The following is a 14,733-nucleotide window of genomic DNA, read 5'->3' as shown; positions in this document are numbered from 1 at the left end:
TTCGAAAAATTTCAGAACGCCGAACGGCACTTGCAACGCTGCTTCTGCATCGGACCATGCGGCAAAAAAGACTGAGGATATGACGTCGGTCATGCGCATTTATACCCTGACGTCCTGATGTCAGTCTTAAGCGCCTTGACCGACGTCAGCCTAATACTTTGATATTTGGGCCGACCGAGGACAGCGGACTACCCAAGTGTAAGGACTGCAGCAATGTGAGATGAAGAACATCATAACTGTCTGTGCGCGTCTAGTAAATGCAATTTGTATTCTCGCTTGTTTTGAAAATTTGGAAAGAAGCCCGGGTGGCTGATTACCTGGTTAATGTTGGCCTCTGAAGCTACTTTAGGTAGAAAAAATGGGTTAGTACACAAAGGCATCCTGTCCTTGTGAAACATCATATAAGGGGCTTTGATCGCTAGAGGTTGAAGTTCCGAAACTCTCCTGGCAGAAGTAATGGCAACCAGAAAATCAGTCTTTCAGGATAGAAATTGCGTAAATACTGTAACTGCAGGTTCAAAAAGAGGCAAAACTAAAGCATGAAGTACTAGTGTAAGATCCCACTGTGGCGTAGGGTCCTTTACCAGGGGTTGAAGAAGAAAGGTACCTTTGAGGAAGGCCTTACAAAGCTTTGAAAATGTAAACAGCCTCAAGTTGAACTTTGACTGTAGAAAAACTGGCACCCTGATGAAAAATTCCAATACAGCAGAAACTGGAGCCGTGAAAGGATCTAATGCATGCTGAGAGGCCCAGACAGATAAATGTGTTCATTAAGTGGAATATACTTTTCTGGTGGAAGACTTCTGAGCTGCCACTAGAGTTCTTTTGACAGGCAAGGATAACCTGGGAGTCCTGACTATCATGGGAAGTGGAGCAGCCAAGCAGTGAGCTTTCGACTGTCCAGGTCTGGATGGGGAATCCCTGAGGGATGAGAAATGAGATCTGGAACTGGATCCAACATCCATGGTGGAGCCACCAGATGAGACCTGAGAGAGGGAAGACCAGACTTACCAAGGCCAGAATGGGGCAATGAGGATAACTGAGCTCCCCAGCCTGAGGGTTTTCTGAAGAAATGTTGATATTAAGGGAAGAGGAGGATAATCATACAGAAGACTGGGGTGCCAAGCATTAATCAGTGCGTCTCTGGAGGCTTTCCAAGGGGGGGTTCAGAGCAAAGAACTCTTCGCGTTGGAAGGAGAGGCGACTAGATTGCAGCACGGCTGACCCCACTTGTGAAAGATCTGTTCCGCTACTGAAGGATTCAGAGACCACTCGTGAGGCATCAGAATAGACCTGCTGAGCCTGTCCGCTAGAATGTTGGACCTCCCAGAATGTACGCTGCCACCAGAAAACAGCCAGTGGAGATTGCCCATTCCCATACTCTCAAGGCCAAAGAACCTGGAATAAATGCCTAATCTGGACTGGTCTTGGGGGACGTGTTGGATGACCCGTTTTTCTAGCAGCTTTTCAATTTCTAGTGCTGCATCCTCCCTGTGCACGGGTGGAATGTCCGGGAGGGGTTTCAGCAGTGTAGGTGGCCTGAGGAATGGGACTGAATAGCCTTTGGACATAATTTGCAACACCCAACGATTTTTTGTGATGGACTCCCATTACGTTAGATGTAGCGATAGATGGCCCCCGGCTGCCTACAGAAACTAGCATTCAGACAACCCTTCAGGGCTGCTGTGCAGGTCTGTCAGAGAAAGGTTCTCAAGATCTGCAATTTCTCGGATCCCCTCTGCCTCTAGGGTGATGTCTATCATATTCCCCTCTGCCCCTGGGTTAAGGTATGTCCTGAGTGTCTCAGGGAAAGTCTGAGATTTCCAAAATCACATCATCTTGGCCCCTCGCTGATTCCTACAAAAGGATCACTGAAGGGAGGAGAAGCGGATCCCGATGGCAGACACAAGTCTTCCCGTCCTTCTCACTCTGAACTAAAGTCTCACATACCGACTTTACAAACAGGAAGGAACCCTCGTATGAGGCATTGGTGAATGATGTCTTAAAAGATTCCGAAAACTGACAAAGCCGGAGCCAGGTGCGTCGCCTGATGACAATGCCTGTACCAGCTGCTCCAGCGTCTCCCTCGTTAGGATGGGAGAGTAGATGCATAGAAGTGCTCACAACTAACTTTAGAGTGGCCATACGAGTGGAAAACTTTTTGTCTGCTGACATGGACACAGGGGTTGACTCAGCAATTTCCTTCACTAGGTATCGCTGCAGTTGAATCACGTGCCATGTAATTCAGCGCTCAAACAGAAAACGTCGCTGAAGCGTACACCTGCTTCCCAAAATGGTCCATCGCCCTTGACTCTCGGTCCAGAGGATGAACCGTAGAGCTCTCCTTAGTGAGTTCTTTCCTAGTGGCAGCTGCCACCACCATAGCATCAATCGGGGACCCATTATTCCAGTGTGATCTATCTTAAGGGAGGGCTCAAAACTTTCTCTGGGTGTTTGGGGATGGGCTCCACCATGTCAGGTTCCTTCTACGTCCGAGATGTTGCCAGGTCCACTACAGGATCTGTGGGAGGGGACACCCAGGAAGTAGAGGGTCCTGCGCCAAATGCCTAGAGGAACACAGATTCGACCAAGGTAGGTTTCTGGGCAGACCACCCCCTCACTGACGGAGGGGTTCCATGATGTCTCCAAAGGAGACATCCTCGGGGTGTGATCGGGGGGAACCTTCCCCCTCCTCCAAATCGGTGTCTTCAGTGACAGACTCCAGTGGGGAGTCTAAGTGCCTCTTTGTGCATGTAACTTTGCAAGGGATCTCTGCGGAGGACTCGCCAACGTCTTGCTGCTCTCAAGCGGAACCTTCCTGAAGCAAAGTGGTGGGCAGGCTGTTCTTGAGACGGCAGGATAGCTAGAACTGTACCAGAAACAGCGGGGGTTGGGGTGGAGTCAGAGGACAAGATGGTCAAGGGCCTCTTGGAAATAGGGAGAACCCTCTCCACCACATCAAAAGCAGATGGGGAATGGACCTCCTGAGAAAGGACCATAGGGGCAGTCACCCTCTGACCCGATGGGGGAATAAGAGCCATACCTCCAGGCGCAGAGATACCAAGAGGAAGGCTGTGCTCTGACACACTCTAAGCAGACATTAACCCCTCGGATCAGATGCCGAGGCTACAGCTCCCAGAGCTTGTCAGATCACAGCCAGGTGGATCAGACCTGCTCAAAGTCCTAACTGGCGTTGAGGTCCAAGGTACCATCGGCTCCGACCCCTCAACACAGTCTCTCCTCAGATCCAAGGGCTCCAAAACTGAAGGCCAGATCGGAGAAATAAATCGGGGTGAAAAAGGGCTGCGTGCTCCTCACTCCGGACGGAGAGGAGGCAGGCAAGACTCCCATCTGTATCAGAGTGCGGATGAACCTCTGCATCATCCTATCCATTTCCGCTTCACTAAGGCTCCGGGTGGAGTGGGAGGAAGAGATTACAGACACTGGCCTAGAGGGGCGGTGAGAAGCCGGAGCTGGCGAACGGATCTGGGGCTCCTCCGGCTCTGGGGAGAACCAACTAGGACAGAGCCGGGGAGACTATGGTCTCCAAGTTGACCTCACTTTAGGAGGGGGGCCGACCGGAGCAGAGTAACCCGGGGTTCACTTCTTCGGCCTATCTTTTGGCGGACTTGTCCTCATCCCTGGGACGCTTGGTGAGAGTCCCAAAGGCTGGGGAGACAGCAGGAGCAGAAGCCGGGTGCACAGGGACTTGAGTCCCCGAAGAGGGAAGAAGGCCCTTGAGTATTAATTTGTCCCTCCTGTCCTTAAGTGCCCAGGATTAAACCCAGCACACATAGAACAGGTGGTCTGGAGATGAGCTAACCCTAAGCACACTATGCACACAGTGTGGCCATCCCCTGGGGAGAGCTTATGGCCACACTGTACATTTTCTGAAACCTAGCTTGGGAGTGTCAGACATATCCCACACAGGCCCAGCACACTCACAAACACTCAAACCATGCATGCAAGGAAAGGGAGAGAGATTTTTTTTTAACAGACGGAAACGGGGGGGGGGGGGGCGCAGGCAGCAAATGAGATCTAAAGAGGGGAAGGAGACCGTAAGGGGAGGGGCTTTGAGCTTGGATCAGATGCTGAATATGCGGCCAAGTCAGATCCGATACGGATCCAGGAACCCACAGGTTGAAGACCAAATGAAGACAACTATTTCAGATTAATTACAAAGGGAATCACTTGATCAGCTTTCTGTCCAGAATTAAAAGGTAGCTTTTAAATAAAGCACATTGACTGGACTATAGCAGTTTTGACATGTGCATCAGAAAAATACAGCTTTACAAAAGGAAAAAAAGACAATATATCAGTGCATTAAAAGAAAAAAGTGACCATTTCCAACAGCAGCAGCATACAAAAATCTACAGTAGATAAGAACACCCTAAACTGTTTAAAAAAAAAGGGGGGGGGGGCAGAAGCCCTAAACAACTGCCCTGCATTTTTTCCAACGTAATTTATTACAAACTAAAGTCTGTAGCAAGAAAAGATTAGATACATGAAATTGACTGATAAAGCAAGGAATAACAAACTTCAAAATGGGGGAAAAGCCAGGGAGGGAATGACGACTACACAAATACCTGATGTGACATGAAAATCGTTTCAGAAATGAAGAGGAACAGCTTGACTATCTTTGGGATTGACATTCAATCCCAGGTTCATAAAACAAAGGAGAACACAAACCAGAATAAAAGAAAAAATTAACTAGATAAACTGACTACATTGCCAGATTAAGAGATCTGGAGATGGGCCCCCAGACTCTATGGCTCATAGTGAAAGGAAAGGGGCTCTGGTAGTTTGGAAAAATGTAACGAGCTGGGCTATCCAAGTGGTCCGAGTCCTACAAGGGAAGGATATGAAACTCATCACCACATACAGAAAAAAGGAAGGCCTCCAACAGAGTACTTTATTTGCCAAAAAAAGTGTAGACAAAAATAACAGCCGATACAGAAGCCATTATAAGTTCATTACTTCCAGCAAAATACATTTTTTCAATTTTTACACGAGATAAAGCATTTAGGAGCTACCTCTGCCCATCAGCAGTACAGGAGGCAGCCCTGGAGTAAATTTTCTGTTTCCCATCCATATATCTAAGCTGTGCTTGAAAATGGAGAGTTATGAAGTTTGTTTTATGTGGATGGGGAGTCTGTTCCACAGCAGCGGTATCCTCTGCAAATTATACCTGTCACTCCAAACCATTCTGTTGATATTGCAGAAGAAGTTTAGATCCCTAGACAGAGTATTGCTGATGCCATCCGACTTGCTGATGTGCAGTAAATCCATCAGTAATGGGTTGGAGAATGCCTTGTACTCCAGACACAGACCACCTCTTAGCAGTCTGTAGGACAGAGTACAGTGACAGGGCTTTGAGTCAGTCTATGTGAGAGATGTTTAGGCCCTGTATTCTTTTAGTAAGTTATCTCTGTGGGTGTTCTAGCTGTTTTAAGTGTCTGGACACATACATGCCAGAGGGGGCATTATATTTAATAACTTGCCTAATAAGGGCTGAGTAAAGAGAGTGTTAACTGGGTTTGGTGGGAATTTGACATGCCTACATCTACACTCAATCTCTTTCTTTACAAGCTGTGCAATATAGAAGGACTTTCTTATAAAATATTCAGTTTTTTCACAAGTTAGGTCACTGTCAACCTAAGTTCCCAAACTCTGAATAACTGGGTCAACACGTAAGGGCATATGGTCAGTGTGGTAATTCCCTGCTGTAGATGACTTCCTAAAGGATACAATAATGAATTTTCTGGCATTAGTTTCTGACCATGATTTTGACCCCCCCCCCCTTTTTTTGACGGGCAAGTCATTTGGAGATTCGAGGACTGCTCCTAACTTACAGTCATCTGCAGGCTTAGTCATCTAGACCCCTTTGGTATTGGCTTTGGCATCTACTCTTCTGAAGTAAAACAGGTGAGGTCCCAACACAGAACTGAGGGGGACTACTATTAACTTGGTCTCTTTGCAGAAGTAACTTCCCCTATTTTGATTACCTGAGTCCCACCTGCGAGCCAGCTGGCAATCCAGTAGGTGACATAGGGGTCTTTTCTACTATGCCTGAGTGGGGAATTGTGTCAAAAGCTTTGGTCAGGTTGAGGTATGTGGTGTGTACCGTTTTTGCCTTCATCCATTGCTTTGGTGAAGTTTTCAAAAAATCTCCAGGTTGAGTAAGCATAACCTGCCCTTGCCAAATCCAAACCATGTCAGGTCCAGTGTTTGCAGGATCCCTATGTCCTGATTAATTCCATGGGAAGCCTTTCCATGGCTTTGCATATGAGGCTGGTCAGACTTATGGGCCTGTAGAAGGTTGTCCCTTATGCAGGGGAACAACTGTAGCTGCTTTGTATTCACTTGGTACAAACCTGTACGGAGGCAAAGACGGGACAGTGCTGTTAGCAGTATGGCTAAATCATGCTTCATGCCATTTAAGATGCATTCAGGGATATTGTCAGGACCTCTTGATGCAGTATTTTTAACTTTTCATAGAACTTTTAAGACTTGGTTTGTGTGACAGCTGGAGCTGAGCCAGTTACAAGTATACCTTGAGGGACAGAAGGGTAAAGTTAGAGCTAATTTATTGGCCAGTAGGGTTAGCTACATCTTCAGCCTCAGTGTAGATAACATCACTTACAATCAGTTAAGTGCATTGCTGCGTTGTGCTTTTGAGATTACAAACAACTAAAAAATGCCTTGTGATAGTCTTTGGCTTGGATATCTATTTTAGCCTCAAACTTGGCTTTGATAGATTTTATGAAGCTCTTGAGTTGTTTACTTCAGTGACCATGGATCTAACATTCTGGGAGTTGCTCTTAAAAATTATGATTAAAATTATTTTCCTTTTATTATAAAGCTTGTTGATATTATGGTTCCGCCATATGGGTCTGTTTCTGGGGTTTGCCCTGCATTTGTTCCTACTGGGTTCAGCTGCATCTATGCAGCTGTTTACATGCTGGTATACTGTAGTGATGCATTTCAATGTATTCAGTGGAGTTAACTGGGTTTAGTGGAATTCAAAGGTTGCCAAAGTTATCATTTAGGAACAGGTACTTTGTCTTACAGAAATTTCTAAAGGTGCCTTGGTTTGGAAGGGATTTCTGGTTTCAGTTTTATTTCGAAGGAGAATGTTTTATGGTCAGACCTAACGAGATGAAGATACACACAAGAGATGGTGCAAGACAGTCCCATGTTAGTAAGGACAAGATCCAAGATGAAAATTGCTGCAAGGCATTTGTAATGACCAGGAATCTCTGCTTGTGCACTAGTGGTTTCCCAGTCTATAGTTGGGGAGTTTAGATCACCTAGGAAAATTATATTGGGTTTAATATGGAGTGATTCTAGTTCCTGTATATAAGCACTGTAGCTTTCTTTTGTCAAAGAGGAAGTTCTACAGCTAGCTAATATATGGCATGGGACTTTTCTGATGGTTATTTGGACATGAAGCTCTAGTACATCATTCTGCTTTGCTAGCCTTGATGACAGCCTCTTATAAAACAGACTGATACACCTCCACCTTTTTTCTCTTCCTACACAGCGACTGGTCTAAATGTGTAGAAGGCATTATAGCCCTGCACATCCTGAGTACTCTTTGCTATTTTAAGCAATGTCTCGGTCATTATACACATGCCACCGTCTTCTAGGGTGAGAAGGGCTTGTAGCAATTAACATTCTTCATACTTTCCTTTGCTTGCTCTATTATGTTGGAAGGTTTATTAAACTGGCGTTGCCTAAACAAGGCACTATTGGGGTGGACAATGTCTTTGCCAATAATCAAAACCCTAAAGGGGACAGATGCAGGCCATCCCTGGCAAAGCAGCATGGTCTGTCGATCATATCCTCCCAAGTTGACAAATATTGGACAACTTTTGATTGACACCAAAAACTAAGCCAATTATTGAAATCCATTACTTTTTACTCATACCACGGCATCATCCCTGGAGAAAGTAGAATGTCCCTCAATGCTAGACTCATGCTTACCTTGGACACAATCTGAGAGCTTCATTAAGTCTCTCTTCATATAATTCAGCGAGGTACACCTAAATTTATTGAGGCCATCATGGACTATGACAGAGTCATACAAGGTACTTGTTCAAGGATCTGAGTGCATGATTACCAATTAGACCTGACACAGCTCTCTAGCTGGGATCTAAGGACATCACATATGGATCTGTCAAGGGGTTCCTATAAAGCTATTTACTCGAGTCACTGACCCTGTATAATAAGTCAGGTTCCAGAGATACACTGTTAAAACACACCTCCAGGACATCTAGAACTGGAGGAACTGATAAGAGGTTTAGGTTCAAGCAAGTCCATATAAGCTCTGTACCTTTACACAGCTTCAGAATATTCTTCTACTTTCCAGTAGAAAACCTCCTTCATCCTTTTGAAGTGTACTTACAATGAGAAACTTCATCTGGTGAAGAAGCAAAGGACACGGTACCTTTGGTGTCAGAACAATTTGCAGTAGCCAAAAAACAAACTAGCTCATCAATTTCCGAGTTTATCAAACATTAGTCTGCCCAATACTCTCAGCACAGTCACTGCTCAAAGGTGAAATTCATTTGCTGCATCATACTGCCATCCAAGCAGCCAGTGGGGACTTTCCCCTCGTTTCCAACCCACCCCCTTTATCATGTCAGTGCTAGGTGGCTGAAATGTGCCATGCAATGCCTACCCTTTTATATATATGCTTTAATTCATGTACCAGTTCTGGTTAAAAATGCTACTCATTTCTTAGCAAGGACTGTAAAACCTAGTCCTTGCACAAAGTTTCATACCCTGACATCAAACAAGGTACCATCTGGCAGACCACACAACTGACCTCCCAATAACAGATATTAGCCCCTTCATTCCAGCACCACCCCCCATTCACCCAGTGCAAGCGCCAGGCTACATTTAACATCATGGTCCCTGCCAAACATTGATGGCTTTCAGTTATGAAATGATTATCAAGCTCCAGGATCCTGAAACCTCAATATTACCAAAACTGCCAGGCTTGAAATTCTCACCCAGTAAAGAAACAATTTTGACATATGTAAAAGCAATTGTTTTTTACAATACAACATTTTTTGCAAATAAATTACACTTTGTGAAACCGAAGTGAAGTGATTTCTATTTATTTAACACTCATTCTCTGAGAGTAATGGTCAAGTGAGAACCCAGACAGCCTATATGAAACAAAACAAATACATTTCAAAACTTTCAAAGAGCAAGCAGTTTAACATTACTCCTCAGTGCACTTACGAATGTTTCTGCAAACAAACTGTACTTTTGCTCACCGCTATATACAGTCCACCGTTCTGTTCAATTTCAGCAGTCTCCATCAAAAGCTCAATAGCTTTCTTCTTTCCAAGGAACTTTACCACACGTGCTATTAGATCTTTCTTTTGTTCTCGAAGCCTAAGTCAGAAATTAAAAGGAAAAAATGGAATGCTCAAATAAGTTATTTTCAGCAAACAAAATTATATATTCACTCCAATGTTGCAACCCAAAACTAATTCAGGACAAGATTTTAATACTAGTTTGTAGGGTTTGCCACCACCACTTCACAATTTATCCTTTAATTAAATCTATTACATTTCCTGAAAGTTGGAAAAGGCTCTCTATGCTTCAGTGCTAGTTAGACATGTTACTATGTATTTTGTATGTACGGATTCCTGTACACCTGTAATGCACTTCAATGCACCTACTAGACTTGGTTACTTATCCTTTAAAACATCAATGCAACAAGTTACTACCACTGACTTGTGTCATGGATGAAAAGGGGCAGTGGATCAGTGCACCTACTTGGCTGGGGGGAAATAAAAACAAATAGTAACTATAGGTGAGTTTTTTTTTTTTTTTTTTTTTTTAAAGAACTGAAAAAAAAACAATCAAGCTAAGGATCCTTTCTGAAGGATATGGTTCTGTGAAGGTAAAAGTACAGCATACATCTAAGATACAGAGAATGCATTCTCCTTTGTTTGAACAGCTAGAAAGAGAGGACAGGGAGATGAATGGGCTGTGACATATTTGACAGAGAAGTCAAGGAAAGACGGATTAGACCTCAGTGAGATACCCCATCTCTGTGAAAGACTACACTGGGGAGATGATAATAAACTTCTACAAAAGAAATTACAGCATGACAGAGGAAGCTGGTTCAAAAGGAGGCTTAGTCAGAGCTTCTAGGGCCAACTTTATGCCCCTAGGTGGAACAGACGCTCTGATGGGAGGTCTAAGCAGACTGGTCTTTTTGAATAAAGCCCTACAGAGTTTGACAGCCTAGTGAGCAATCCTGAAACCTAAAATGAAAATGGGAAACTGCAGCCAACTGTACTTTAGCCAGAAAATGGAGGCGGTCTGAGAATGGGGCTAAAAATAAGATGATATTCTGAGAAATGGTCCAAGAAATAAATCTCTTCCACTTAGTGCAATAGATCCTGTAGGTATAATCTTTCTGGGACACTGCTAAAATTCTTACAACTTCAGAAGAGTTGGAGATACCAGTGACCATTACTGAAGCTGGTGAAACCAGGTGGTTAGTTTCAAGCTGTGAAAGTTTAGGTGAGGCTCTCCAGAAGGGTATGAGATTAGATCCTGCACCAGCCCCAAGAGAGGAGGCTGCCTGAGATGAGGCCTTAGAAAGGGAAAACAAATCTGTCTGGGCCAAAAGAGGGCTAGGAAGATGACAGCTGCCTTGCACTTCATTGCTTTCTGTAAGAATCTGGAAATTGAGGGCAGACGTGGCTATGCACAAAGAAGCTCAGGAAGCATTACTGGACAGTGTATCCCTTAGGAGGTATCACAGTAAAGCAGCTGCTGCATTTCGTGTCCTAGGGCAACGCCAACAGATCACAGCAAGGAGTGTCCCAGTGACTGACTATCTGGTTTGGCTATCACATCACTGAACCGAGTGACCACTCATTAGGCATGAGAAAAGATCTGCTGAGCCTGATAGGCAACTGAGTACTCCTGGGATGTGTGTTGCTATAAGAAAATGGTGCACTGCCATTGCCACTGCCAAACCCTCACTGCTTCCCGACAGAAGGGGCAAGATCCGATACCGTGCCCTGTGCAAAACAGTTCTGTAGGCCCTGCACCAGAAGGATAATTGCCCTCAACTTCAAGGTATTTATGTGACCGTCTCCTTGTCTGTCTACAGACCTTGGAACATTCAACCTTTGAACCCCACCCTACCCATCTCAGGAAGGAAGCATTTGTTGTCATATGGAGTAGACCATGGAATGTGTAATGACCACCTCAAGTAATTTCTGCACGAGTCATCATAACTTTGGAAAGAGGGTGAATGCCTTGTGACCACTGTGTCTGAAGAAGCCATTATAGAATCCTCATACGAAAATGTTCATGTCATACCATTACAGACTGACAATGCCATCAAGCTCAACAGCCTTAGAACAAAGGTTACAGTAGAGAAGGGGTTGTGAAGTAGATATTTCAAAGTCTGAATCCAATCAGGTGGCAAAGAGACTATGGAAAGGCTAGTGTCCAGATTGCACCCTATAAATAAGATCTTCTGAACTGGTTGAAGATTTAATTTCTGAAGATTTATGGAGATTCACAAAGACAGGCACAGCCTGAGTAGATAGTCCCAGGCCTCTGAAAGACTACATTGAGGGTGCAGCTATGAGTCAGTCATCTATACTGGAAAAACTTGTATCCCACTAATTGTAGATGAACTGCTACACCAACCATCCACTTTGTGAACACCCTGAAGGGTGTGTTGAGGCGAAAAGGTAGGACTCTGAACTGACAAATACTTGCTTCTACCCAGAAGTAGAAGCATTTCCTAGACTCTTATGCAATCTTGATGTCAAGGTAAGCATATTTGAGACCCAGAGAGTATATATCCATTTGTTTGCTCAGAGACAGGGTAGAATTGAATGCTCTATGACCATTCTGAATAGGGTCTCCTGGACATACCTGTTTATGAGGCTGTGATACCAAGCATTCTTTGAAACCAAAAAGAACATGGAATAAAATCCTAATCCTCTCTGGTCTGGATAGTGAGACCTCTTGGATGGCTCTTTTGGAGAGATGTGAAGCCATCTTTTTTTCCACCATCTTGGCCAGACTGGGTGGAACGCCAGACAGCAGCTCACAGTAGCATCTGGATATTATCCCTTTTACACAATCAAACATAAGTATTTACTTAGAGATTACTTTGTCAGAAATGAAAAACTCACTGTAGAAAATGCAAATAAAGTAATATGCAGTAAAACTGTGACTAGCAATAAACACAGTTATAACACTACTAAATTAAACAGTAAATATCATAAAAATGAAGTGAAAAAAATTGCAGTATTTCCTACCAGAACATCAAAATGAAGCAGATGAACAACATAAATAAACCATGAAAGAGGCAGTCCCTAGTTTTCAACTGACAACACAGAAATGAAAGTGATTTACTTATCAAAACAATAGATCCAGGACCTCTCTTTCTGGCTGGTTTAACCTGTGGGTCATCAGAACGAAGACCGGCAATATAAAAAAAAAAAAACTTCAGATCCCCAAGCACGCCTCCTCTACCCATAATGCCCAACCATGACAGACTAGCCTCAGATAGAATGTGCTCCTCTAACAGTTACATTAACCAACTCAAACTCCAAAATTTCTGACACTAAGGTCTCCCAGGAGGAAAGATTAATAGCATCACAACCCAATCAACCAAAGGATCGAAAGAACATAACACAGGAGGGGTTACGTGGGTGGAATAGTTGAACCAGACTGAAAGAGAAAGCACGGATCTATCATTATGTTAGATCTACCCATAATGCCCAATTTATTCTGGAGAAAGTAGATTTAACATGGGCAGCGCAGTGGTGCAGCGGTTAATACTGTCGCCTCACAGCAAGAGGTTCTCCGGTTCGATTCTCGGCTGGGGTGCCTTCTGTGTGGAGTTTGCATGTTCTCCCTGCGTTCGCGTGGGTTTCCTCTGGGTACTCCGGTTTCCTCCCACATTCTAAAGACATGCTTCTGGAGCATTTCTCCCCGGGCCTCCGCTGAAAACAGGATCTGTGGAACCTAGTCGGACTTTCCCGGTCAACAAATGTTAAATAAATAAAAAAATAAAAAATAAAAACATAATGAAAAAACAGTTCTCCCAGCCTACACTGGGGAGACTCCAACCATTTGATTTAACAATAGCACGTGTCACTACTACTGGAAAATCCACTGCACGTAATAGGACGACTGTGTCACCACATTCCACTACAGAATTCTCATGTGGTACCTTCCCAAGGGAACTAAGCAAGTTGTTGCAACCATGTGACCTATAAGCTTGAGAACCACTTAAGACAGAGGTGCAGAAAACAGCAAGAAAGTAGTCTGAAGACTAATAGTAGATACCTTGACTGCTGGAAGCCTGGCAATCTGAGACACCATGTTCAAATGACAGCCTATGAATTCCAACGTCTTGAGCTGGTTTCAGGCTGGACTTTTGATGGCTTACGGTTAAAGTAAAAAAAAAGGCATTTTTGATGGCTTACGGGTACTCCAAAAAAAAAAAAAAAAAAAAGGGACAACTGGAGTAAGGAGTCTCTGGCCCAAACTAGTGATGCCCACTGGGAGGCAGTGAGAAATCAATCATTCCGTTATGGGAAGACCTGGAACCCCTGCAGCCCGAGAGAGGCTGCCAACTACTGCCATACACTTGGTGAATACGTGAAGAGTGAGGTGATGAGACCCAAAGGGCAGTGCTCAGAATTGTTAATACCTTGGCTCCCAGCTGGAAAGGCAGAAACCTCCTGAACTGCTTTGCTATCTTTATATAATGACAGGCATCCTTGAGGTCAATCACCCTTCCTCAAAAGAGGAAGGATGGACTGCACACCATTGATAATCTGAAACTGTCCACTTCACAAAATGATTTAATTTCTTCAAATCCAAGATTGGCCTGAGGTCCTTGTTTTTCTTGGATCCAGGGTCTATTCCAGATTCTGTTTGGTTCTAGTGCTGGCTTGGTAGCACCTCCTGGATGGCTCAAATTAGTTAACAGCTTTTTGATTTCAGCAGCTGCATACATTCTCTGATGGGGTGGCACGTCTGGAAGGTATATGGCATTCTCTTTTGGGGAAATAAATATGGAATCATGTAGCCTCTGGATAGACTCAACACACGGGCATGAGAGGTGATGTCCTCAAAAGCTTCTGGATGCAGAGTCAAACAACCCCAACTGCCTCCAGAGTTGAAGAGCTGGGCAACCCTTTGGGGCACAAGAACAGCCTCCGCAAACACTCATCCTGGGGGCTGACTCTGCAATGTGCAATGCCCTCTCTGGTCCCCACCACGGGTTAAACCTTACACAGGAGCATCTTGAAAAGGCTACTGTGCTTTTCTGAACAGGCATTCTTCCCTTATGATTAGTAGAAAAGATCCGCTGGGGGTAGCAAAATGCACTCAACTGCACACATTTTTCCATCCTGCTCGTTCCAGGTAAAGGGGTTAGGCTCAAAGAGTGATAAGCCATCATACAGGGCATTAACAAAGGATGCCTGGTGTGACGTGATGGTCCCACCACTGCCAACCAATATGCGACATCTCCTCTATGGGTCAGTGATCAAGGAGCCTCCGTCCTCATCACTAATACCAGTGGGTGACCATTCACTGAGAGAAAAGTACAGTTGTGTACACTTACCATAAATGTAGATGTTCAAGTGTAGTCACTGTTGCAGTCATTACATTTGGGTAATCTGCTGGCAGGTTGCCCTCAGTCGGCCTGAATTCCAA

General features: G+C 44.4%; 1 protein-coding gene across 1 annotated transcript in view; it reads right to left on the bottom strand.

The window, feature by feature from the left end:
- The window catches only part of PHAX (phosphorylated adaptor for RNA export), a gene marked incomplete at its 3' end in the record, with an annotated part of 485,618 nt that overhangs the window by 101,497 nt on the left and 369,388 nt on the right, over positions 1–14,733 (bottom strand). The window contains 1 exon segment of the mRNA XM_044060783.1: positions 9,288–9,408. Coding sequence (XP_043916718.1) covers positions 9,288–9,408 — 121 coding nt within the window.

Source organism: Protopterus annectens, chromosome 2.part0 (genome assembly GCF_019279795.1).
Source record: "Protopterus annectens isolate FY-2018-M chromosome 2.part0, PAN1.0, whole genome shotgun sequence".
NCBI lineage: Eukaryota > Metazoa > Chordata > Ceratodontiformes > Protopteridae > Protopterus > Protopterus annectens.
Note: the sequence above shows the minus strand (reverse complement) of the source record. Positions and strands in the feature narration are given on the sequence as shown.